General features: G+C 41.0%; 1 protein-coding gene across 1 annotated transcript in view; it reads left to right on the top strand.

Moving 5' to 3' along the window:
* The window catches only part of STAG1 (STAG1 cohesin complex component), a 159,743-nt gene that overhangs the window by 17,412 nt on the left and 115,299 nt on the right, over positions 1–27,032 (top strand). The window contains exon 2 of the mRNA XM_079314939.1: positions 18,906–19,040. Within this exon, the coding sequence (XP_079171065.1) occupies positions 19,012–19,040 (29 nt within the window). The 5' untranslated portion in view covers positions 18,906–19,011. The remainder of the gene's footprint in view (positions 1–18,905; positions 19,041–27,032) is intronic.

Raw genomic sequence — 27,032 nt, forward strand, 5'->3', positions numbered from 1 at the left:
AAGTGTTTGTTCCTGTTACATCTAGCTATTCAGGTGGATGGGTATTACCTTGACCACTGGACAGAATTCTCCATGAAATAGTGGCAGGGCTCTAAGAGCACTCCTTTTGAACACTGCAATTATGTGCTCTTCAGCACTTGTCTTAGCAGGATCCTGATCAATACAGCACTTCATAATTTCTCAGTTCAACTCAGATTTAGAGAGGATGTCAGTATTAATGTGTTCAAATTATTCTCTGGAAGCAATCATGCTGTTAGTACATTCAGCAGACAAAATCAACTTGACCTGGACCAGGAAGCTGCCTCTCATCCTAAACCCTTATCATAATTTACTAAACCCTCTGCATTCATTGATGTTGCCTGTTCATACTGCTGCATTTCATATTATCAGAGAAATCATTAATAGCTTTCTCTTATCTGAGATTATGGTACAGTTTCTTAGAAGCCTTGTATCAGTCTTAAGTTCTTTTGCTTGTATCACCTTCTTTCCCTAATTTTTGAGACTTCCTTTCCCCCACTAAAAAATAAATGAATATAAAGACCAGCAACTCAGAAGGACAAAATGCTGAACATTAAATCCTGTGCTACTAAAGCTCTGGGATTAAGAGTTTTTTAACTGCTGAATTCTGGAAGGATTTGAAACAAACCTTTGAATTTGAACAAATCTTCAGAAACAGAAATCAATCCTTTAAAACAGTTCTGCAGTACACACTTAATTGTCTGTGTTTATTCCAAATGCTTTTAAGGTAAAAAAGAAGCTTGAAGATTCTTGGCAAATACATGGTACTTGGATAGAAACCCAAGAATTTTAACAGCTGTTTTCTGGAGAATGTCTTGGCTTTTCTTGTTCTTGGTGATTTATATCTATATGGGCAGTTTGATGTCACCTTTTGCTGATTTGTGGTTTTCAGTTTGGTTCTCTAATGCAGTGTGGCTTTGAAAGTGTTTGAGTCACTCCTGTCACTGCCAGGACAGTGGGACAGAGGAGGGGACAAGGGAAAGAAGCTCGGGGTACTTCAATATTGGTAATGTTTAGTCTTTTGAATAGGGTTCAGATTTTTTATGGTTTGACATAACATGTTATTTAAATGCATTAGAAGGATTGAGTTTCTGCATCTCTTAGGAGCACAGCCACTAATTTCAGTTAAATTTGGAGAGGGTGGGAGGTGTCCAAAAGACAAATTCCTGCAGTTTTTGTGAAGGTAGATAACTGGCCCAAGTTACTCTCTTAAAATATCTTTCCCATCCCTCTTGTACATACTCATCTAAATAGAAGCAAGAACAGGATTTCAGCAGTTGCTAGATGTTAGAGAATCCACACAGAGTTACAGAACAGTAATCCATGGAGAACCAAGCTTCCTTGTTTCTGCAACTTGTGGAACTGCTGGAAAAGACAAACAGAAGGGAAGAGCAAGTCTGCAGCAGTCTCAGTTGGCCAAACTCTAAAAATAAAAATTTTATCAGTGTATCAGCATGGCAGCAAAGACTTCTGATTCTGTGTTTTCTGAAAACAGAAATGATGTTCTGGTTCTGGAAGAAAATCTTCATCACAGTTTAAACTGGAACAATTACATTCCAGGACAGGCAGCAGGAGGGACAGAAAAATGTTTTGTACCTTCTCAGAAATCCCCACAAAGCAGCTGGTCAGATTTAGGATCTCATTTGATAGCTCATGATGTGTTCTTGCAAATTAATTATTTTTAAAATGGGATTGTGCCTGACTCTTCCAAAGCCACATAATCCATTTACTGCATTGACACAGAGAAGTCTGTGTACCAGTCACTGCTCTTGTTCTCTGGGTCAGGAGCTGCTTTTACACTCCCTGTTCCTCTGGTTGGTGGGGGCAGAGGGCTTGGTGCACTCAGCCTCTTACCCTTGGGCAGCAGAACTCATCATGAGAGGGAATATGGTTTTATTATACTTTATGCATATTTTATCAATGGTTATGGGTTAGTATTTTACCTAGTTTAAGAAGCAGTTTATTTGTATTAATTACTTTTTGAAATTTGACAGCTAGTTGGGAGCAATGATTAATGTACTTTGTTATCCAATGCTGGGAAAAAATTCAGCTCATTTGAAGATTCAGGTTAAGTCTGACACCTTCAAATCTGACTCTTCAGTGTAAACTGAGCTTTATGCAGTGCTGATGGCAAATGGGAAATTATTTCAATTAGCTAATAAATATCACCACAACAGTTTAAAAACAGAAAGGAAACCAACCTTTAAATGAAAGGAAAGCCTGGTGAGTCTTACAGTCTTATTAGAAGTATATTTTAAGAATTAAAATATGGGAATTACCTTAATGAACAGATTATTGGAAAAAAGCCATGTATGATTCATTTAAACCATCAATTTTTTCATGTTAGTGCTAATGTATTAATTTTGTAAGAAATTATTATGTTATTATTATGTGTGATAACAGGTAACAGTGACTTGGAAAGACAAATGCCATCACTCCAAATGTGCCCCCTTCCTTCCTCTTCCCTCTACCTTACATACTATTCATGATGTCATGAGGTCTGGAATATCTCTTGGGTGGGTTTGGGTCACCTGTGTCCCCTCCCAACCTCCCAGGCACCCTCACCCTGCCCTGGCATTGCCAAAGGAGGGGCAGGAAAGGCCTTGGCTCTGTGAGCTCAGCAAGCACAGAAAGATCTCACCATTATCAACCTGTGTTCAGCACAAACCTGAACACAGCCCTGTACCAGCCCCTGTGATGGAAATCAGCTCTACCCCAGCTGAAACCAGCATGGTCTCTGTTTGCTGATACCCAGAGGGATTTCAGCTGGCATCAATACCAGTGTATGGTCAAAGGCTGGGTGCTGTGAGAGCCTGATGTTCATCTTAAACAAGAAAATATAACAAGAAAGTGATTTTTATCTTTGTCATGTGACAGAATTATTTGAACTGAATTTAGAGGATGTGAGAAAGGAAATTGAAACACTTTTCAAGGTCACATTGGAGCTGGAAGCTCTGCAGGCTTTCTCATAATGTCATTGATGCAGACAGCCCTTGATGATCCAGGGTCTCTGCAAAGCTCATGCATGAGCCTTTATGTTCTGTACAGAGAATATTCTGCAATTAGCAGTGCACTGACCTTCCCCTAGTCAGAGTGACAGTCCATGGACAGCACATGTGCCATAGCTGAGATAGGAAAAGAACTGGAACTTAGGGCATGCACTTGTCTGAAAATCACCTGGTGGTGAAAGGCAAGGCTGAGAGAGAAAACAACAGGAAATGAGCTGCTGTGGGTAGTACTGGGGTATTCTTGAGTTTCTAATTGTGCTTGTTGAATTTTCTTGAAGTTTTCTCTCTGAATAGCTAATTGGCATTTGAGATGTTTAGCTCTTCTCTGTGCTTATGCATTGTATCTAATACTTATCACCAAAAACTGGTGGCCACCTGCATCCAGAGAAAGGGACAATGTCACAGGCTTAGTCTGATGGCTAATTAGAAATAACCTGGCCACAAGATTTCATGAAGTCTACTGAGGCTGAAAGTGGATATTCAGTTTTTTGTTTACTCAATGTGTTTTCAAATCCATTAAATCCATTGTAATTAGATATTTCAGTCAAAACACGGAACATAAACCTAAATTAAACAATGTTTTCTGTATGTTCCTACAGATGATTTTACAGCTAAGTTGTATGTGCTTAAATCAGACATTTAATGATATTTATGAGTGATTTCCCCCTTTTAGACTGAAATTATGTTTTTTCATACTTCATTATTTGTGTGCACCTAAACAGGAATATGAGAGTTACATCTTATTGCTAACTATGTGTCATTTGTTTTTTTTTTTTTCCATTGGTAGTGAGTTTAAGCCCACACTGGGTTTCCCAGTACTTCCTTTTGTGAACATAAAGCCTCCGTGTTTATTTGTTAATTTTTTTTTGAGTATGTGGTGTATTCCTGTGAGCCATGGTTATTAATTGACAGATGAGTTACACTATGATGGCACTTAAAATGCACAACGTGTATTTCTGAAAGCAGTCGTTGCTATAGCAACTTTCTAGTAGGTCACTGGCAGTGTTGTGTGAGTGTGTGTGTATGATTTGGCTGTTAATGCAGACTAATACTGGTAGAAAAATGAGAAATGGGAGAGTCAGAAAGAAGGTAGCCCTTCCCCCCCTCCCTGTCCTCTCCCCTCAAAACAGCATAAGAGAATTTTGTGGAGAAAATGCTTACTTAGGATATTGCATGTATTGGCAAGAAACTGGCTATCATCTGCTATAATTAGATGCTTTCTTTCTATTTATGCAAAGATTATTAAAAACCCTCCAAATGGCCTTAATCTCACTCTGCTTTTTCTTTGACATCTTTAGAGTTTGGTTAGGAAAGGAATCCTTACTCAGTTGACCCAAAAGTACTGTGTTGTTTTTATTGAGCAGTAACATCTATTTTTGAAGTACATCTGTAGTATACACTGGAATTTTGAGAAATTGGGGGTGTTTTCCCTCTTTTTTCTGCAAGGTACAGTGCATTTCTGTAGCAATTTAGGCCAATGCAGATCTCCTGGTCCTGTCCTCTCCTGCTTGTTCCCATCTCTTCCCTAGTCCTGGTCCTGTGGTCATGCAAACAAGAGATGAGCCAGTTCAGGGAGCTGATCCAAATACAAACAACTGGAAAACAGTTTTTAAAATTACTAAATGATTTCCTGGATTGTACAAATGGGCAGAAAGCCAAGTGCCAGTACAGCCATAGGAGGGAGGAGCCTGATGTTCAGGGCAGTGGACATGGATGGTAGTGACTGGCATTCCCAGACATTCATTCACATGTTATTTTCCACTGACTCTGCTTTTGGTTTTGCTCTGAAACTTAGCTAAAAGTGCTGTGCAGAGGACTCTATCCCAGATGCTTTGCATTTGTATTTTTCTCTGAAATAGTTGTCTAATAGTGTCTCCTGAGTTTTTCTTTATTTTTTAATTTCTACTGCTCTGATTAGAGAACATTCATCTGTTTCTTTTAAAGTGATCAACCTTTAGGTAGGCCATTATTTTGAGTCTTGAATTAACACTGCCTTAAGATAATAGAAAATGAATTAATTACGGGAGCACATTCTAGATGGTGATAAATGAAAATAATGTAATGTGTAGGAAATGTACTATGATACTGTAATAGAATAGATTTTCTCAAGTTATAGTGTGGAGTGTTCAATGTGGACTTTGTGTTGCCTCTTTTCGCCTCATGGCAAAAGCTATGAAGAAGCTGTTCTGCATTTTCAATTGAATCAATATGGTAGAATTGCTGTGCTGCCTGGATGGAAGCAGGGAGGGCAGGAGGACTGGATCTGCTTGCTCCCTTCTCTTCTTTTCCAGTGTCCTCTGTGTCTCCATTCACTGGTTTGCTGGGAGTATCCAAGCTGCTGTAAAAAAAAATGGAGTAGGAACATGTGGTCAGGAGTAGGAGGGAAAAGACTGCATTTTAGACAACAGCAACCAATCAGATTGGTTCAAACATTGTATGAAACCTCATCTCAAAACCCTATTGAAAAGGAAAATATCTTTTCCCTGTTGGTTTGTTGTTGGCTTTTTTTATTATTATTCTCTGATATGTAGCCATGTTCTCTGTGTTTAGAGAACTTGATTTGTGGAAGTGCTAAGTGTTGGTATAACCCATGGGAAAAAAAAACAAACTTCCTTGATACTTTTAAAGTATTCAAATACTTGCTGAATGCTTCATTACATATACTTGTGTATACTGTGTGCTCTGGAAAAGCTTGCTCTTACTTTGCCTCAAGGGAGAAGGCAATGCTTATAGATTAATGTTTACATTTATTTGAATAATTTGTAGGGAAATGGAGATAGGACCAGGTACAAGAAAAACAAAAACTTGTGTCTCCCTTGTATTTTGTGAAGGATTGTTCCTAGAGGAAATGTTCCTTAGTTAACTCCTGGGGTTACAATTTTTAGCTAGAATTTGCTTTTGAGAATCTCATGGGAGTTGAGAATCTGTTTAAGGAAATGTTTCAAAATATTCTCACTCTTGCTCTTACAGCCTGACAGTTTCAAATATCAGTTACTGGATGTATTTTCATTTTATGTAATGGTGTAAGATACTGAAAATCCTCTTCCTGTCTTTCTGAAGCACAGAAGAATGTATTTGCAAATTCTTTGACATTTAAAGCTGTGTGGTCTGTTCTCTTCTCTGCAAAAACAAAAGCCAAGGAGTCCTACAGGGAAAAATATCCTCTTGTGTGGATCAGCTGCTGGAATTTCCCTCCTCACTGGAGAGCCTCAGCTTCTCTTTTCCAAAGCTTCTGTTAAGTTTCACTCAGTCTTACCAGTCTTGCTGAGAAAACTGTGCTTTTTCTATTTCCAGTTTTTGCTGGCAGAAGACAATTCTCTTCTCTTCTAGGCACGAGGTTTTCTTTTCTTACCTGTTAATTTTTCTTTTTTTCTTAGTCTGTTGTTCCCAGGGAAGAGATTTGTAAGGCTGTGTATGTATAAGCAGAAGGTTGGTACTGTTGGAGACCATCACTGTAGCTTAGCAGAGAATTCTGTGAGTAGCAATTCTTAAATTCCAGATGTTGAACACTGTGCTCTGAACACTGACCTTAACTTCACTACTCTGTCCTGAATGGAGCTTTGACCTTGCACAGGCACAAACCAGGCAGATACCTCTAAATCCCCAGCACATTTCTAAGCAAGTTTTGGTTGTATCAGAGTAGCCTCAGGATCCCATTTTTCCCCATTCTTGGATCCCTCAGAGATGTTGGGGTTTGGCTTTTGATTTCATCTGTTAGCCTGCTGTCTGTAAGATAGCTCACTGCAGCTACTCTGCATTTCTACTGCTGATTAATCCTTGGATTCTTTCCTCCATTCACAGTCAAGTTTAGCTACTTTTGGGGATCAGGTGGGGAAGAGGTTTGGTACCTTATTTATTTCCTATGGGCGGGTACAGGTTTGGGTTGCTGTTGGCAGTTCATACTGAAATTCTTCATAGCTTTATTACCAATATCATGGAGCAGCCTTCATCTGATGGCAGCCTTTCCAAGGGAGGCAACATCTTGCTTCTGTCTCTTTCTAAGTGGTCAATTTTGGCTAAACTTTAGCTAAGCTATTTCATTAGGCTGAAAACTGCTGCTTTAGTCCAATCAGCTGTTAGAGTAAATATTTCCCAGATCAAAATATTCTTCCTTGTCTAGGGGGAAGAACTGCTGTCAGTGTTACTGCGAGAAAATATTTTTGGCTATGCTTTAAAGTTGGGAGCACAAAAATGAACGATGCTTGCTTAGACACTGTCACACTAATTCCAGTTTTTGTCATCTGCTTGTCAAATAACTCTTCAGAAATAAAGAGAGGTGTTCTTGTATTTCTGTAAGCAATGCATGGTACAGTTATAAAGGAAATCATCAGTGTTTGCAATTTGGAGTATTCAAGTAAATTAGTGATAGCTTTGAAGATTGAGTTGTCACCATGCCTTCAAAGTAAAGTATTTGTATTGAGTCAGGAGGGAAAACACTCAAAGGGTAGTGAGGAAGATGGTGGGAAATCAGCTGTAGTGTGATCAGTGCAGTTAGCAAAGCACATTTTGGTGATCCTGCTCAGTGCTGCACTGCAGTAAATCCACAGTTCACCTGTGTCCTTGTGCTCTACAAGCATCACCTCAGCACCTTCCCTGGCTGGGCTGGGCAGGGCACGTGGGCTCTGAGCTGTGTGTCTGAGAGCAGGACAGAAGTGTGTCTGATAAACAGGACAAAAGCAGCTCTGCAGATCCTGGTCCCCCCTCTGCCTGTGTCAGAGCACTGGGCTCAGCCAGTGACTCCTCTCAAAAAAACCCTTTTGAGATACCTGTCCTTCTGCTAGGCCTGTGGGTGTTTGGCAGCACAGCCAGAAATTGTCAGGAGATGGAGGGCAAACTGCCTGGTTGGATGTGAAGTCCTTAAGAAAGGAAGGTGAATTAGCTTCTTGTGCAGGTCATGTACTGGTTTCTGTGTTCTTGCCTTTCCTCTTTGTATTTCTGATAAGGCTTTTTTGGTTTATCAGTTTGTCCAGTTTGGAACTGGCCTCTCAACTGGTTCTACACAGTTTGATCATCTGTACACTCATCATTCTTGTACCTGGAACAATGAAAAAGCAATGGAAAAGATATTGAGGGGTTTTTTAAAATATTTTTCCTCAAGGAAGTTTCCCTTTTAATAGGTGTATTGTGTTATGAAGGACATTTTTAAATAGCAAAGAGCAAGCAGTTTTGTCTCCCCTAGCTAGTCTTCCTAGGGTTTTTGACTAATCAAAATTAGTTTCTGAATGATGAAAGCTTTCTTTCAGGATTATTTACTGAGCTAAAATAAATCCTTTTCCCAGGTGCTAATTTGTCTTTTCCCTACTGATATTTGCTTTTTGGCCAATTACAGAACTGTTGGCAGTTGTATATGGTCCTTGATAATAACTTAGTTCCTATTTCTTATTATTTCTTGTGATTTCTGTGTTATGGAGATCATTAGGAAATGTTGGTGGGTAGCCATCCCTATTTTAACTTATTTTTTGAGTCCTTGGATTCTTTTTTTTCCCCTCATGTTTCAATCTCAATCAGGAAAGGCTTGTAGGTACAGGTACTGTATTTTTTAGGTCAGTTGACATTGCTGTGAAAGAGCAGGAAAGCTCCTGGATCACGCTGCTTTAGACTGAAATAAAACCACAATCCTCAAGCTCAGTACAGGTAGAAAGCAATTTATTGCTGTGAGCTCTGCTAAAGTGTGGGGAGGTATTGCCTGTGGGGCAGAGAGATAAGTTGGGCACAGAGGAAACTAATGTGGTACAAAGCCACTTTCCCTTATGAATTTATTATTTAAAATTAATGTGAACTTTTGTTTTCCAGCTATGTACCGTCCTAAGTGTTTCGGATAAGGAGTGAGAACTTAGGAGTGGAATGGTTTTGTTCTGGGAAGTGTTCTGGCAAATCATCATTTCCTTGTTTGCTGCTTGTCCTCTTCCTGCTCACCTGTGTAGTGTTGGGGAAGCAATGGGCTTTGGGGAATTGTGTTAGCCTGTGGATTTGGGTTTGAATTTTGGTTGCAGTGTGAGGTCACCTGGGAAACGTGCTTGCAAGTTTTTTTATTTCTAGCTCCACTGTGTGTGTCCATTGAAAAAACATGCTTTTCCTCACAACTGTTGTGGTGTTTGGGTTGTTTTAACACAAATGAAAAGAAATGTTTTAATGTATGCTTTTGTAATGAAGGATTTGACTGTAGTTCTGCTGCAGGTCAAAAGCTGTGCCATGTGTACTAATGGAGGACGTACTGTGAGAGAGCTTTGTCCAGCAGTGTTGGTAGGTTTTAGTGTGAGGGAGTCTTTGGGAAGGTTCCCTTGGCTCAGTGCAGGTGCAGTGCTCACAGCACACACCCAGGCTCTTGGGGCACTGCCTCCACTTTATGGCCTGTTTGAGTTTCACATTTTGGCTTCATGACAGGAGGTGTTGGCCTGGTGGACAGGAAACCAGTCTCACTGTAGGCTTTGGGAAGGGCCTGATAGAGGTGTTTGTTTGGTGTCACACATTGGATGGCTATGAAGGTGTGTGAGTTTACAGAGGAAATATACACATCATCTGAATGTTTCAGAAGAAGACTAGGCTTGGTTGTACCTTGTTGAAGTAAGCCCACGAGGATTTCAGTCTATTTATGGGTCTTGTCCACTGTCTTTAGATTGGGGGCAATGTCAGGTTAGGATGGATTTGGGTTATTTAGCAACATGTGCTAACATGCAGTAACATATTTAGCAGGACTCTGGAGTTACTGTTCTTTTAAGTTCTTAAGGCAAAATATGGTCAATGGGAAACTGGTGATCTGACATAGTGAGTTTGTGGTAGTGAGTTTGATGGAGGGAAGATTTAAATTGTGTAGTTTATAGATGCAGTGTAGTTTGTCTTGTAACCAGCTCACTGAGTGGTGAAGAGGGGAATACTCTAATGTGTTCTGATGGGGTTTTTTTTCCATCTGGTCTCCTTGGATTAAGGACCTGCACAGCCTCTCCTTTTTGGGGGGAACACGTAAGAAAATTCCTGGTAGAGGAGAATACTGTTGATTTATTTACTGGGAGGAGAATTTGAAGCAAATTCTAATGAAGAAATACCAAGTTAGAGCTGTCTGCTTATTTTGCTATTGACAGGATTTGGGATTACTCACAGCTTTTTCTTTGGTGTCTGGGGACATGCTGGGATTTAGGGTGATTTTTTCCCTGAAAGGCTGCAAGTTGTAGATTAGTTCAGAAGAGGGATTGTTGTGGTACAAGATGTAGGTGGAGGGTGTCTGGTTTGATATGAGGTTGAATTTTGTCAAGAAGTTGTTTGGGTTGGGAAATAGAGGTTGATTCTGTAATTTTTATATCTATATATATAATTATCTTTTTTTTTTTATAACCTAATCTTTTACAGTCCTACCTCTGCTCCTTTTTTTTGGCTCTTATTCAGTTTTAGAAACTCTTTTTTAGGAGAAACTTTTGAGATGTTTATAATTTAGATTCTCTGCCTAGTGGATATGGGAAGGATATGGAAATTACTCCTTCTCTGTGGTACATCCATATATTCTGTCAATAGTCCCACAGAATGTCAAGAATCCGGAGTCAAAAAATCTGTGCTACCATGACCTCTTTTGAGAAGTCTTCTTTATGCTAAAGCAAATGGGATTTAAAAAAAATAAATTTCCAGAGTTACTTGGGGCTAAAAGTAATTAACAGTGGAAGAAAAACAGCTTTCTTATATTTCCTGTTGAAATTTATTCCTGCTTAAATGAAAATCATCAGTGGAACCCCTGTCCACTTAAAGCTAGTAAAAATGGTTATTGAAAGCAAGAATATTTTGACTGCCTCACTGCAGGGAGATAGCATTATGCTCCTTATAAAATACTTACTGGATATTTGCTAATCCCTTTTTTAAATGCAGCATCACTTCTGAGCAGTTTGAAACATGAAGTATTTAATAATTTTGAAATATCCACAAAAAGATGGTATTTGAGTGAATAAGGATGTGCAGTGGAACAGATGCCAATTAGCTGTACCAGGCTGAGGGTTAAGCTGAGCCTCCAACCTGTTGTTAGGCAGTAGTAGGGGAATCCATGGGGTTTTGTCATTGGAGCACTGCTGAATTCCCTGGACTTGGAAAAACTTGGTACACCAGGATCTTCCAGTTCCTGAACTGATAGGATTGAAAAACTTTTAGCCTAAAACTTTGTAAGGCTTATCTCTGGAGTACATGTGAATACTGAGAGGCTTTCAGTGCCTCAGTCACTCTGAGATAATGCCCAGAAATCTGCTGTTTCAGGGTCTTGGATTGGGATATCTTTGCAAGGCTGTGGATCTTTACGAGTCTGGCAGTGATGGAATTGATGGAGCTGCTCCTCCAAGCTCAGAGTCTGAGATTTTGACTTCCTGGAGGATCAGTTCTCAGTGGTGGGAATGCTTTGACAAAGTCCTCATCCCACCTCTTTCCTTTGAAAAACTATTGTGTTTGTGTTCTTTTGAGGAGAGTATTAAAGATGCCTGTCAGCAAATCGGTGGCATATTACACGTTAGAGTGGTCCTACATTTTCTTCTACTTGATACATACAAGTCTTTATATTAACCATTAAATATCCTTTTTCTTAACAGCTGAGTTAGTATTTTAGTGACCTTATTTTCTTCCAGCCTTTGTGCACTTCCCCCATTAGTTCAAATGAGTACCAGAATCAGTCATTTCCCAAAGTTTTAAATTTATATGTGACTTCAAAATGCTTGTTTTCTTTTATGATCTGGAAAAAAATGTTCTGCAGTTCCTTTCGGCTTTTCTACTGAGAGCCCCCTATATGAGGAGAAAAGAAAAGACAAAGAGAACAAAAACCTGAACTATTCTGAGAGTTTTTCCCTTTATTCCAGCATTCTGCATGTCAGGCTTTGCTTCCTTTTTGTGAAAATTGGTTTTATTGTTGGCAATTTTCCAGATGCAATGAATAATAGAACACCAGATGTCCACTGCTGAGGAAAATTACAGATGAGTAAACACTTTTCTGAGGTAGCATAAAAATCTATTAACAGTGCTTCTAGTGTGCCTGCAGACAGTGTGAGTTCCTGGCCTGCTGTGCTTTGTGCTGCATGGAGACGAATATCTACAGCCTCTGTGGCCCTCTATATGCCTGTCTCTGCTAGGGATTCCTGCCTTCCTCTAGATGTGGACTATTTTCTAGGAATGAGCACTCACTGCAGAGCTTGAGTGTGAATTTCATAATTGGATTTAGTTTTAATTGTTGTCACATGTGGGTTTGATTGAAGATGAAAGTCCCAGAAGCTTTAAAGAGATGGGGGTAAGAAAGGGTGTGGAGAGTTGGCCTAGTCCCCAGCCTTTCCCTCCAGCAGGCACAGATCTGACTGTGCCATGTTTTCAGACCCAAAGCAGGTTGTGTCCCAAAAGTCTTGTCTGGTTTTTCCCAGCTGTTTCAAACTCCTCAGAATAAGCTTGCACCACAGACTTTGCCTGTTGCACCTGACAAACATGATCCATCTACTTGGGAAAAACAAGAATATTCAGCAGTGGGTAATTCCCATTTGATTGAGCAACTTATTGGAGAGCTTCACTAGTCCTTACCTGGTTCGTATGTGTCTTACCTGAGTTTTTCTTTCTGCACTAAAACCCATTGCTTGTGTGTTCCCACTGAGAAAGACTCTTTATTCTCCCTCTCCATTGCCTTTGCAGCATGTTTTACCCATGGGAAAAGAAGTCATCCCCTTTCAGTCTGGCCTGTGTCCAGCTGTACTCTCCTGTTGCTTTCCTGTGCACAGGTGTGTTAAGAGACTCCTGGCAACTGGCTTGGCCCACTAAAATCAGCCTCCAGAAGCTTTAGGTCATTTTAGTGAGCTGAGTAAGCATCAGCTGAGCAGGATGGTCATTTTGGGGGGAAGTGTTTAATTACTCAATAACTTTAATTGTCTTGAGAGCTCTCACTTATACTGTCCCTTTCATTATTCAGTCTTTTGCGAGTTTTTATTGATTGCTCAGTCTTTTGTTTGGAGAATGACTCAACTGCAGTTTCTACAGAAAGCAAAATCTCTCTCAAAACTTGTTCCATGGGCTTTTTTAATGGCTCTCAATGCTCTTGCATCATCTTAAAAAGACAGTTGAGTTTATCTTCTCAAGATAAAGTTGTGGAAATACAAGTGCAGAGAAACAGGTTGAAACATTTATTGATTCTTATAACTTGAGGACTGTGGAATTAACTTTGTAGAGCCCTTCCTGTTTTGTGTATTTTATGTTCAGAGCAGGTAGGCATGAGACTGGTGGGTAGCTGATATTATCCTAATGGACAGATGGGAAGGAGCAAGTCATTAATTCAGACCTTAATCATCCAGATATTGGACTAACATTAGCACCAGTGCCTTAACTCTTAGTCTTGTGCAGTCAGCCCATGATTATTTGCCCTATGAGTGACGGAGTGCCCGTAGCCCCCGGTGATCTCAGTCACAGTTATGAGTGCTCAGTGCTGCAGAAAATCAGGTCAAGTGTCTCACAGAGTGTCCACAGAGGAAGCAGCAGCTATGTCTGAAGAGTCTGTAAGAATAACAAAGGGAAAGCAAGCTTGTTTTCATATGCTCAGTCCATCACATTTATGGTTATTTAAGAAAAATTATAATTACAAATTGAAATTATAACATTTCTGTTCTTGAGCAAGGCAGATCTGCAGGCAATTGTTTTCATAAAGCATTGATCAGTATTTTATGTTTTTGTATTTTATATTGAATTTTTAGTGTCAGCCATCCTAGGCATTAGAAGAAAGCAGTATATGATAATGTATTTAGAAGCTATTGGACTAAACACTGGAGATCAAACAATTGTCTGAGTGATGTGTGACATTTAAATTAATTATATTATTATAGCCATGCTTAAAGGATTGTATCAGCTTTGCTGTGTGATCTTGGTGCCTTGGCACAGACCTGCACACTACAGGAATTAGCTGCTACCTTCTGGAAATGGTAGCAGAAGATACAGAAAAATGAATTGGTTTTGACAGTTCACATATTTTTAGAGGTGGAAAACTAAGTATAGAAATGTGGTAGTATGCCTTGCATGTTTTTGTCACGTAGGGGTTTTATTCCCAGCTCTGGAAGAAGTGATTTGTGTAGCCTTTCAGTGTGAGGTCTTGCATTTGGAATGTTAGAGAGCACAGAATAATATCACACACTATGATGTGACACTTCAGATGATTTTTCTGGCTGACTGGGCAGGACTTGTCTAGGCTAAAAGCAGTTGGTGAGAGGAAGCAGCAACAGCTGTTTTGCCTGTAGAGTCAGTTCTGCATGTTGGTGCAACTGAGGGGACAACTGCAATTGAAGACAATTTAAATGGACACCTAGAGGTTGTCATGAGATAGTTCTTGATCCCATAGATATGGCTCCAGTCTGCCCAGGTCCCTCTGAACCACAGCACAAACATCTGGTGTGTCAAACAGCTCTGCCAGGATTTTGGGTTTTGACATTGACATACCTTTGCAGGCTGGGAACTGCAGGTTGTACTGGAATGGCTAACAAGAACAGCAGATGCACACTGGAGAGGGATGTGGGGTGCTACTAATAATATATCCAGGATGATTTTGATGGGTGTAGGAAGTGAAGCATTGCCATGCTGTGCTAGCCTAGTTGATGCTGATATTTCCTCCTGTCATGGTTTGACTGGATTAGGAATGCTGCATACCACACAGAGAGCTTGCTATGCACCATAGGTAGTGAGGAACTCACTAGTGCTCAGTGATAATCTTTCTATCACTTGGGCTTTCAATTTTGGCTGAAGTACTTATTAGAATGTGATAGAGTGAAATACGTATTGTGCACAGAACTTCAATGAAATTATTTTAAAGATGGGCTGAATGAGCATTATGCCTTGTTTGGCCTTAAATAATGCTGTGTGCTTTCAAAATTAGAGTTGGGAGTGGTGATCTAATTTGGCTTTCAGTCAAGTGGCTGTAGGGTCGACATGAACTAATATGTTTCAAGTTCCAAACCTGTAGCAGAAATAAAGCTTATGCTTAGAGGAATATTTAATCCAGAGCATACAAAAATTCCTGAGTGATGCAGAACACATCATAGCATTTGGTAAATTTTTTACAAGGTTAGTTCCTGATGATTATTTTTCTATTTCTGCAGGATTTAGAATTCACATTTGCAATCTCTAGATACTATTTTCACTTTGCAGATGGGTAGCTGGGTAGGAAGGATTTCTGTGCTGTACCCAAGACATTGGATAAAGCAGTGAAGACCAGAACTGATCTCCTTGCATCTGATCCTCCCTTCTCTGTCACCTGATTAATAGAAGTTCTGTCTGGGTGTACAGTGCAGGATTGTTGTTTGTGCTGACGCCTTTTCCTAGTGGATGCAAGTTTTGGGCAAAATATCAAGGGCAAAATCTTGTCTCTAAACTCTGAAAAACTAGAGTTTTCCATGTCTTGTTTTCTGGTGCTGTGGAGGAGCATGACACACCATCATGTACTCCAGCAGGGAGCAATGAGGGAGAGAGCAGTGTCATTAGAAATGGGAAATGAAGGAAGGGGGTAAAGGCATTACCAGTTAATTATAGAAGATATTCCTTCATTTGTGTGAAGTTCATTTGTTTTAATATATTTTGCACTTAGAAGGGATAAAGTGACTTGGTCAACAAGGAAAGGAATTGGTATTAGAAATCAGCCTAATCCATGTTATCTTTTGTTTTGGGTGTCTTCTAGGCAATGGAATTAATAATGTAGTAACTGCTAGATTAAGTAATTGATTTCCTTTGTTATTTAAGTTTGGGTTCAACTTTATAAGATGTAGGTACCTAGTCCATAATAGAGTTCATTTAACTTGATTTAGTTTTGTTATTTGGAAAGACTCTGTCAGGATGTTCTCAGTCTTTTAATTTGTTTAGTTTTTGGCTAGAATGGGTGGATTTCTTCAGCACTGGAGAAGCAAACAGCCTAAGGACTGCAAAAAATGTGGGCAGCTTTGTGTTAGTAAAAACTACAGGAAATATTGATGGAATGCATGTATTGGATTCATTGTTGTAAAATCCCAGAGTCTTTTTAAAACTGAGCTCATTATGAGATCGTTATTGAAGAAACACTATAATAAACCAAACAATCTACTAGAAAATACGTTTTTTACAAAGGCAGCTTTATATGATGGTCATTATGTCTGCCCTGATTATTGTGCATGCTTGGAAAACAGGCAAAAAAGGGAAACATTTACTTGTTTCCATTGTATATTTGAACTAAATGGTGTCTTCTACTGCCTGCTTTATATTCCTCTATAGGTAATTTAACTGGACCAGCATAAATTTATGTCATCTTAAAATGGTGTTGCAGGTGCAGGTTCAAAAAGCTGGAAAGGTACAAAGGTTGTCATAATTGAGATTGAATGAAAACATCAGACTTTTTTTCCTAAAATAAAAAAATATAAGCAGTGGACTGCATGTTAAAGGATTGTATTGTGTTTATTATAGTTTAAATAACCCCAAATGCTGAAGTATGAAATATTCCTTCCCCTGTTTTGTTCTCCAGGACAGGTGACAAAATGCTTATGGGTCTCAAGTTTTCAGGATTTTTTTTGTCAATGACTTTGTTGTGAGGCGGAAGGAGAGAAAGAGGGAGAGTTTGTTTTTCCTGGTTATAGAACATCATCTTTCAGAAACAGGTATTTCTTTCATTAAAACCAGAAAAACATGAAGATTCGTATTTGTATAGTCTGTAAGGATCAATGAATTTTCCATGTCTGTCAAACAGTTCCTGTATTTTGTCACACACTGACTGTGTTACTCTTGTATAGAGGGGTAATTTTGTTGTCTTCTGATGGTCCAGGCTGAATTTACCACAGAGGGTGGTTTCTTCCAGCCATGTTTTGCAGTTTCCTGATTAGCATAAGGATGAGGAGAAAACAGCACAGGCCTTTGCAGTTGCCTGGTGTCTGGTTTTCTGCCCTTAGCACTGCCTTGCTCCTCTCTTCTGCTTCTGGCTCTTTATACCCTTCACTTCATACTTCTAAATCAGGATGTTGCTTTTGAAATAAGCTATCTCTGAGCAAGTATCCTTTTCCTTGTGTGTGAGAGCACTTCCCTAGAGCAGCTGAATGCTGCTGATTACTAGCACAGCCAACAGTTGGGAATGGTGATGAGGTTAAAAAGGAAAATTAAAAAAAGAAATCCCACATAGCAGTTGTGCAGGATGCCTTAAATGTCTGTGGAAGAGATCTCACACGGGGCACAATTTTTTTGAACTTCTTTAGAAAGCTTTTCTGGAAAGTAAGATTGTATTGAATGCTGCTAGAATTAGAAAATCTGAAGACCTAAGATGGATTGGTTTCCTTTGAGGTCCATCTAGCATAAGCATGTGTGTGTGTGCATACTTGTGGAGTACAAAAAAATCCTTTTTTCTTCAGTCTTGTTCCAGTTGTAGTGAACTTCTCCATTTCAGATCTGACCATTGCCTTTATTTTTTCATCTAGGAAGTCAACTCAGAACTTAATTCAATCTAATGCTGTGTTTGTTTATGATAAATTATTATCAGTGTCTGAAATGGTTGCTTTGTGTTGTTGACTGGACATGTCATTACCCTGTTAGGAGAAATCACATCCTTTGAAACACAGTAATGAGCAGTGTCTCTAATGAAGAAATGCTTATGGAAATAGCACAAATAGCATATATGACATTTTTTTGTCAAGGAGAACTCAGATTAACTTCTGTCTCATAGTGAAACTGGAGAGCTTTTACCACCAGTCTGGTGTATTTAAACCATTAATACTGGGGTGGTTGGTTTAGCTCCAAACAAACTTTTTGTTTTTTAACATGTGTTTTGCAACTAAATGGCTTGCTAATTATATGGTATAAAAAATGTAAATTTCATGATAAGGCACTGTAAGCAAAACTGTTGGTAGCACAAAGTAGTAAGTACTGGAAGAACTAGTTGTATGCAACTGTGAGTCTAATTGGAATTGTAATATGAAGAGGCAAAAAAATCTCTTCTGTACATTTTGGTAAATGAACACTGATGTGTGTGTAGTAGGATGGAAATTATACTTTGCTGTACTGGTTTGTTTAGAAGGTGCACTTTCATTTAGATCCTCCATTTGGTGCAGGTTTCATTGCCTCTGCCTGGCTGGATTTTCCTCCTGCCTTGTACAAAGCTATTAGAGCACAAGAGTAAAAAGCCCATCGAGAGGAAATTAAGTATTTAAATAAAAGAGTTTGAACACATCCCATATTTTAAAAACACATAGTTGAGTCCTTGATGTACCTTGCCATTGCTGAACTGCAGTGCTCCATGCAGCTCTTCATATTACTCTAGGACCTGTAAAAAGGGAATATGGAACAAATCTACTTAGTTTCTCCAGAATTTGCATTTTCTGGAAGACTAGGGTGGCAGTTCTGTGTTTTATTACAGTGAAGATTATTGAATCTGTCACATTGTGCCATTATTTAATGGTAAAGTCACATCTGCTGCCATTAGTCAACTCCTTGGTTAGTCTTTTGGGTAGAGAAATGTTACTAGTGGGTGTAGTGTCACCACAGATGCAGAGTACTTTATTATTTAAACATACAACTTCAGTTTCATTAAGTTAAAATACCTTCTGCTGCAGTTAGACCCTTGCACAGCTTCTGACTATTCTGTGAAGTTCAGTCACACAAAGCTGTAAGCTAGAGGGTCTGAATGAATAGGTGTAGTGTCATTTAAACACACATATATGTGATAAGTACAGGAGGTAATGCAGAAGATTTATTTTTAAATTTTTATTTAGTTGCACAAAGTTACCTAAACAGATATGTAAAAACTGAATGCAGGTTTTGGGGTCATCCATTCTAAATTTCTTGTGGTTTAATAGTGATGCTACTTGAAAATTGACCTTTTTTCTTGACAGCATGTTTTATTCAGTGTATTACTATTTTGGAGTCATAATCTAAAAATTTTTTTTCTCTCTCTTGCAGACTGGACTTTGAGATTCTTTTCATGAAAGAGGTTTCCAAGTAGTTGTCTTATAATAACTCTGAGAAGAAGTTCTATGTAGCTCTTACTTCCAAGAGTGCTGCAAAAATGATTACTTCAGATTTGCCAGTATTACAGTGAGTATATGCTTCTCTTATATTTGAAATCTTGGCTTTTAAAAAGGTTGAAGTAAACAGAGAAGTGATTGTGAGGATAAAGCACAAGCTTGAAAGAAGTGTATGTTAGTGTGACTGTTCCAGGCCTCTGTGTGTTCATGTGCTGAAAAACTGTGTAAAAAAACCTGCAGAACACTTAATCTAAAAAATCTTTCTTTCTGTGTATCGAGATGTAACTTTGCAAAACAAAACAAGGTCTTTCCTACTTTTATGCTTCTGAATGTTGTGAGATTTGAGTAGTATGTATTGGTTTTGGTCAAAAAGGACCATATTGCATATTCCAGTTGTGTACTTTCTCACACCTTATTGTATATTCCAGTTATGAACTTTCTTACAATGAGCCAAATTTATTGTGCAAAAAGCCTTCTGCAGTTGAAGATAGCAAGTAGCATGTTTTGGTTCTGCTGGGAAAGAGGAGTGGCTAATGCACATGGGAACATGGCTCTGCTGGGATAAGTGAGCTACTGGGAAGAACAGAGTGGAAGTCTGTAATAGGAGGAGCTGGGGAGTAAATGGAGTAGAGTTAAGAAGGAATTTTAGAGACTGGAACCTGCTCCTCTCTTCACAGGGCAGGGAGAGATCACAGAGTCAAGAAGCTCATGGGGTGAAGTAATGACAGGGAAATCAAAACAGACCAAAGGACTTGGTTTGCAGAAAATTAATTTATTGCTAATTAAAAGGGATTTGGGTGAGGGTAAGAGATAAATAAAATACCACCAGGTGTTCCCTCTACCCCTGTCCTAACCTCAGTTCACCTTCAAACTTTCATTCCACCCCCATCCTCTCATGCCCCCAGTGTGGGTGCCCAGCCCACTCCAGCACGGACTCCCCTCACAGGGCCCTTCATGCCCCTCACAGGGCCCTTCATCCCCTCACAGGGCCCTTCATGCCCCTCACAGAGCCCTTCATCCCCTCACAGAGCCCTTCATCCCCTCACAGAGCCCTTCATCCCCTCACAGGGCCCTTCATGCCCCTCACAGAGCCCTTCATCCCCTCACAGAGCCCTTCATTCCCTCACAGAGCCCTTCATCCCCTCACAGGGCCCTTCATGCCCCTCACAGAGCCCTTCATCCCCTCACAGAGCCCTTCATCCCCTCACAGAGCCCTTCATCCCCTCACAGGGCCCTTCATGCCCCTCACAGAGCCCTTCATCCCCCTCACAGAGCCCTTCATCCCCCCTCACAGGGCCCTTCATCCCCTCACAGAGCCCTTCATCCCCTCACAGGGCCCTTCATGCCCCTCACAGAGCCCTTCATCCCCTCACAGAGCCCTTCATTCCCTCACAGAGCCCTTCATCCCCTCACAGGGCCCTTCATCCCTTCACAGGGCCCTTCATCCCCCTCACAGGGCCCTTCATCCCTTCACAGGGCCCTTCATCCCTTCACAGGGCCCTTCATCCCCCTCACAGAGCCCTTCATCCCCTCACAGGGCCCTTCATCTCCTCACAGGGCCCTTCATCCCCCTCACAGGATTCCCTTCATCCCCCTCACAGGATTCCCTTCATCCCCCTCACAGGATTCCCTTCATCCCCCTCACAAGATTCTCTTCATCCCCCCTCACAGAGCCCTTCATCCCCCCTCACAGGGCCCTTCATCCCCCTCACAGGGCCCTTCATCCCCTCACAGGGCCCTTCATCCCCTCACAGGGCCCTTCATCCCCCTCACAGAGCCCTTCATCCCCCTCACAGGGCCCTTCATCCCCTCACAGGGCCCTTCATCCCCTCACAGGGCCCTTCATCCCCCCTCACAGAGCCCTTCATCCCCTCACAGGGCCCTTCATCCCCTCACAGGGCCCTTCATCCCCTCACAGGGCCCTTCATCCCCTCACAGAGCCCTTCATCCCCTCACAGGGCCCTTCATCCCTCTCACAGAGCCCTTCATCCCCTCACAGGGCCCTTCATCTCCTCACAGGGCCCTTCATCCCCCTCACAGGATTCCCTTCATCCCCCTCACAGGATTCCCTTCATCCCCCTCACAAGATTCTCTTCATCCCCCCTCACAGGGCCCTTCATCCCCCTCACAGGGCCCTTCATCCCCTCACAGGGCCCTTCATCCCCTCACAGGGCCCTTCATCCCCCTCACAGGGCCCTTCATCCCCCTCACATGGCCCTTCATCCCCTCACAGGGCCCTTCATCCCCTCACAGGGCCCTTCATCCCCCCTCACAGAGCCCTTCATCCCCTCACAGAGCCCTTCATCCCCTCACAGGGCCCTTCATCCCCTCACAGAGCCCTTCATCCCCTCACAGGGCCCTTCATCCCCTCACAGAGCCCTTCATCCCCTCACAGGGCCCTTCATCCCTCTCACAGAGCCCTTCATCCCCCTCACAGAGCCCTTCATCCCCTCACAGGGCCCTTCATCCCCTCACAGAGCCCTTCATCCCTCTCACAGAGCCCTTCATCCCCCTCACAGAGCCCTTCATCCCCTCACAGAGCCCTTCATCCCCTCACAGAGCCCTTCATCCCCCTCACAGAGCCCTTCATCCCCTCACAGGGCCCTTCATCCCCCCTCACAGAGCCCTTCATCCCCTCACAGAGCCCTTCATCCCCTCTCAGGGCCCTTCATCCCCTCACAGGGCCCTTCATCCCCTCACAGGGCCCTTCATCCCCTCTCACAGAGCCCTTCATGCCCCTCACAGAGCCCTTCATCCCCTCACAGGATTCCCTTCATGCCCCTCACAGAGCCCTTCATCCCTTCACAGGGCCCTTCATGCCCCTCACAGGGCACTTCATCCTCTCACAGGGCTCTTCATCCCCCCTCGCAGAGCCCTTCATCCCCTCACAGGATTCCCTTCATCCCCCTCACAGAGCCCTTCATCCCTTCACAGGGCTCTTCATCCCCTCACAGAGCCCTTCATCCCCTCACAGGGCCCTTCATCCCCCTCACAGGGCCCTTCATCCCCCTCACAGGGCCCTTCATCCCCTCACAGAGCCCTTCATCCCTTCACAGGGCCCTTCATCCCTTCACAGGGCCCTTCATCCCCTCACATAGCCCTTCATCCCCTCACAGGGCCCTTCATCCCCTCACAGGGCCCTTCATCCCTTCACAGGGCCCTTCATCCCCTCACAGAGCCCTTCATCCCCTCACAGGGCCCTTCATCCCCTCACAGGGCCCTTCATCCCCTCACAGGGCCCTTCATCCCCTCACAGAGCCCTTCATCCCCTCACAGGGCCCTTCATCCCCTCACAGGGCCCTTCATCCCCTCACAGGGCCCTTCATCCCCTCACAGAGCCCTTCATCCCCTCACAGGGCCCTTCATCCCCTCACAGGGCCCTTCATCCCCTCACAGAGCTCCCTCTGTGATCACCCTCCTGCCAGTGCCAGGCACCTGTGCCACATACATTTGGTAACTATCTAATGTTAATTTATTTTTGCTTGAAATGTTTTCTAATTTTTTTTTTAACCTCAGGGTGTGAAGGAGCCTCAGTTTATCAGGGTTGAGTGGTGTTCCACGCTAAGATTTCAAGTCTCGTTATTTAAGATACTGAATGGTTGGACAATTGAAAAGAAATTTGTTTGACCTTAATAATAGCATACTTTGCATTACCATTTTCTCTTGTATTTTTAAAACACCTTAAAAAAAACTTGAATGTGGATGAGTACAGGCTAAAGCTGAGAATGACCTTGATGGGCAGCACTGAGTGGGAGTGTCAGCCTGAGGGGGTTCTTGTTAGCTTAAGGATTAGTTGTGGAAGAACATTTTCTTGGTTTGTATTTCCTGGACTTGCCACATTCAAGAAGTGAGGGAATCTTTGTGAAATATGCCAAGAACAAAAAGCTAGGAGAATCTGTTATGGTAGTGGTGGGAAAGGGATATTTGCATTCCCACTTCAAGAGCCCAGATGGACTTAAAAAGTGAATAGAATATCAGAGAATTTAAGGTTAAAAAGTACATATTAATGAATTTGGTAACTCTACACACCAGCTGAAAAACCTGTGGGACTTTAAAATATACTGGCACATTATATAGTCAGAGCTACTGATATTAAGCAAATCGAAGAGAGAAAGAAAACATTAATGTTATATTTTCTGGTAAAGTTTGGAGTAATTTAATGCTGTTCTGCAAAGTGTTGGTGAGATGTCATCCTCAACCATACCATCTAGTTTTCATTGTTTATAAACAAGAGGAGGTCTTTCATTTTACAAAGAATGCAGCATGGTGTGCACATAAAGGTTCTGGAACTCTCCTGAGAGCTCAGAACATGGGCTAGTGTGGATGAAGTATCAAAGAAAGTGATAAATTCTAATTCAAAAGGTCCCAGTCAGGCTTTCATCAGGAAGAGCGCTGGCTAAGGGTGAGGAAACCTGAAATAATTTTTGGCTAGGAGGTATTAGCTTCACACATTCACAGACTGGGGAAGACACAGTCCAGTTCCACACAGAAACCCCACGTTTTCTTAAATTAATTATTTGAAGGATTATTATAATCTCCTATTCCTATGTTTCATTTCTACTTCTTTTTTGTAATGTTTTTGTAATCGTTTTGGCTACTCTCTTTAAACAAACAATCCTAAAGCCCATTTGATATGTTCATATACGCTGCTTAGGACCGTGTCATCTATTCCCTCCCAAATTCTTTGTTGAGGGAACATGAAAGGAGAATCTTTACCCTTTCTAGATTCATAGAAGTGGCTTCAGAACACAGTGAAAACAATATTTCACTTATTGATGTTTCAGATGTTTGGAGAAAACATCTGGTGTATTCGATCTGTGTGATGGACAGTTATGAATCTTCTCTCAATGTCATGACTCATGTTTGCTCCTTAGAATTTGAAGATCAACCATGAACTGATTCATCCATGATTCATGAGCTTGTGCATTTAGCCATTTTTCTTCATGAATGCTTTTTTTTTTTTTCACAAGGCTGAATCTGGTGATAGCAATTACTGGATTTATCTCTGCCAGAATGTCAAGCCCCTCAGCAACAGCGATAAAGCTTATAGAAGTGTTTTGGTTTCTTTTTTTTTTACAAAACCTGATAGATAAACACAGGTTTTTGCTATGGTATATTTTTCAAGGGATATGTTACATAAAACAAGGCAGAGTATACCAGAGCCCCGAAAAAGGTTATCACTTGTCTCCTTTGCTCTGCTCACCCCAGTCTTGTAGGTCCCCCCCACCGCTGTCAAATTCTCTCAAGTCCCTGTCATTTCAAAGCAATCTAAGAGAGGAAAGGTTTAGCTTTAGGCACTTCCACCTCCCTTAGATGAGGCAGGTTTCCTTAGGCCCAGATTATCTTCCCTCACAACAGTTTTCAAATTGCAGTATGAAATTATGACTAAGCCAGAGTTTCCCCCTCAGGTGCCTAGTCACACACACGTGGAATGAGGATAGGATAATTCTGGTCTATTAAGATGTGGATAACTGCCACCAGATAAATTACTTCTTAGCAGCTCTGTGAGATGTGTAGGGAATGAGGGAGATGGATTCTGGCCAGCTGCTTCTCTCCCTGAGTGTTACAAACTGACAGAACTGCAGGCAGGCAGGAGATGCTGTACTGCTGCTCTCAGTTCAGGAATAAGAGAAGAGGCCACGTGTGTGTACCCAGAGCAACTGCAGGGCTGCAACAGAAACAAGAGGCACCACCTCCCAAACTGAAAGGGCTCACAGCCACACTGGAAGGGCCTTTTTGTGCAGGACTTGGATGATTCAAAACAGAATTCCTTGCTGCTTGAAATGATGTTTAATTTAGTATGAAACCAGCAAAAGACTGGAGGTTGTCCTTGATCCAGTCTCCCTACTCCAAATAACGTGAGGATTGAAGGGAGCCTAGCTTTTGATGTTTTCCCCTTGCTCTGGACATATATTCTTTACTGGAAAGAGATTTCCTTTCTTACTCACATGTTGTTAGGGTGAGATTTATTTTGTTTAATTTGAAACATTTATATTCAAGCTGTTTGTCTTGATCACTTATCATCAGTGGAGTGAAAACAAAATTTGTAAGACTTAAACTGTCTGACCAGTTTTGGACACTGACCTTTGTGTGAGGTATCTTGTATATTAAGATTTTCTGCATTGCATATATCTCTGATTTAGATTAGATTAGATGAATCTCACCCTTAGTACTAATTTATTGAGCTTTTCCCAAAAAGGGAAATAGCCAAAGAGGCTTCCAGCAAATCAGAGAAGTTTTACCAGAAGAATATTAAGAGAATCAGGTTTAAGCAACAGCCTATTCAAGGCAAGGAATAGAAGGTGGTTAGTAACTTAAATGTTCCTTCCATATGCAGTATTAGGAAAGATTTGAAATATCCAGAACTAAATAGACAAATTTATCTGGAGGTTTTGCTAGACTGGACTGAGGCTGTATAGGAAAGTCAAATTCTCTGTGGAGTACATGCATGTGAAGTAGTAGTAGAGTTTAATTTATTTATATAGCTCTGGTGTTTCAAGGGTAGTGTTTGAACTGTTTGCCTAGGAGGATTGCTGAATCTGTTTTTAATAGAGAGAAATTTTTATCCTGATGGATCCTAGGGGTGGAAGTTTATAAGCTAGCAAAGCACAGTGTTTCCCCAGGAATGGGGGTATTGTTTAGATAGATACACCACGCCTGAAACTTTTCCAATAAGGATCTGAGCAGACTAGAGAGAAAAGCTTTGGGTTTGTTTGGTTTTTTGTTTTTTTTTTTTTTTGGTTGGTTTGGTTTGGTTTGGTTTTGGTTTGTTTTTGATTTGTTTTTATTTTGTTTTTTAGAGAGAGCAGTAGAGAATGACTTTAATTTCTCTCCAGCAACAGAAGGGAGCAAATATTTTTCTGAGGTTCCTTACTTCCTGTACTCAAAATCTGTTAAAATTGCCATTGTGAGCCAATGTGCATTTTTGTCAAATTGACTTGCAGTGTGATGAGGTATTGGAGTGAAGGCTGGATACATCCATCTTCATAAGCATGTTTTCAGCTGGATTTGCTGCACTACTTTTCTCTGCTTTGGCCCTAATCTTAACCAAACAATTTTGAACTCTGTTTGGGGTATCCTTTATTTGATTTTACGTTTTTGGCAATTTTTGGTGTTTTTCCAAATACATGGCTTGATTACTAGGTTTTTAAATATCATATTTAATGAGTTGAAAAAGCTACCTTTTAATTATATCACATCAAAGCTGTACTTTCAATATTTTGTAGAGGTACTGCATTACAAGCATGTAATTTGTGAACTCAAATGCACTTGAATTGTGGTTCTTCATCTCAGTTGCATGATTTTCTGGGATGTATAGAGTAGTTAGAAGTAATCCACTGAAGTTACTTTCAGTGAAAGAGACTCATATATGTTCTTTTGCATTTTGGCTTTTGTGGAAGATCCTGTGGTCCCCTTGGTGTCTTTGTGCTTGTGAATAGGAGAAGGTTAGAAAATAATGTCTTAATATTAGAAATTCATCAGTAATTTCATTAAAGAGGAGTATGAGAACCTTCCCACTTCTGATATAATGATATCTTTCTGCATTATTAACTGGATTTCTTGGTGATACAACAAATTTGTGAAGTATTCCTGATCTATAGAGCAAAATAGAAAATAACCCCCACACATGGTAGAAGACCTGTGTAGATCTTGGCTTGCTGGAGATTCTCATTTTCTCTAGAGCAGATCACTGTTGCTGCCATTGATGTCTGAGGCTCTATAAAATATGGAATATGTCTGGTTTTCACCTTCCCTTTGCACAAGTTGTACAGCAACTGAACTCCATTCACTTCAAGGAAATTATTTCGGTTTTAAAGAAGTCTATGGTTACAACTTCACTTGACCCATCCTTGGGTAATCTAGGACATTATGAGTTGTAAGTAAAAACTTATAGAGATCTGGTGCACTGGTGATCTTGCACAGTAAAAATAAAGCCCATCAATAACAGATACGGTTTTGCATGTGAGCTGCTCTTAGGTGAGATCTAATGCCTCAAAAGATCAATTACAGTCAGAGTTTCTTCAAGCAGCCATGTCTATTTGTAAGGCAGAAAAGTACCTGT

The sequence above is a fragment of the Erithacus rubecula genome (genome assembly GCF_903797595.1).
Source record: "Erithacus rubecula genome assembly, chromosome: 11".
NCBI classification, from domain to species: Eukaryota; Metazoa; Chordata; class Aves; order Passeriformes; family Muscicapidae; genus Erithacus; species Erithacus rubecula.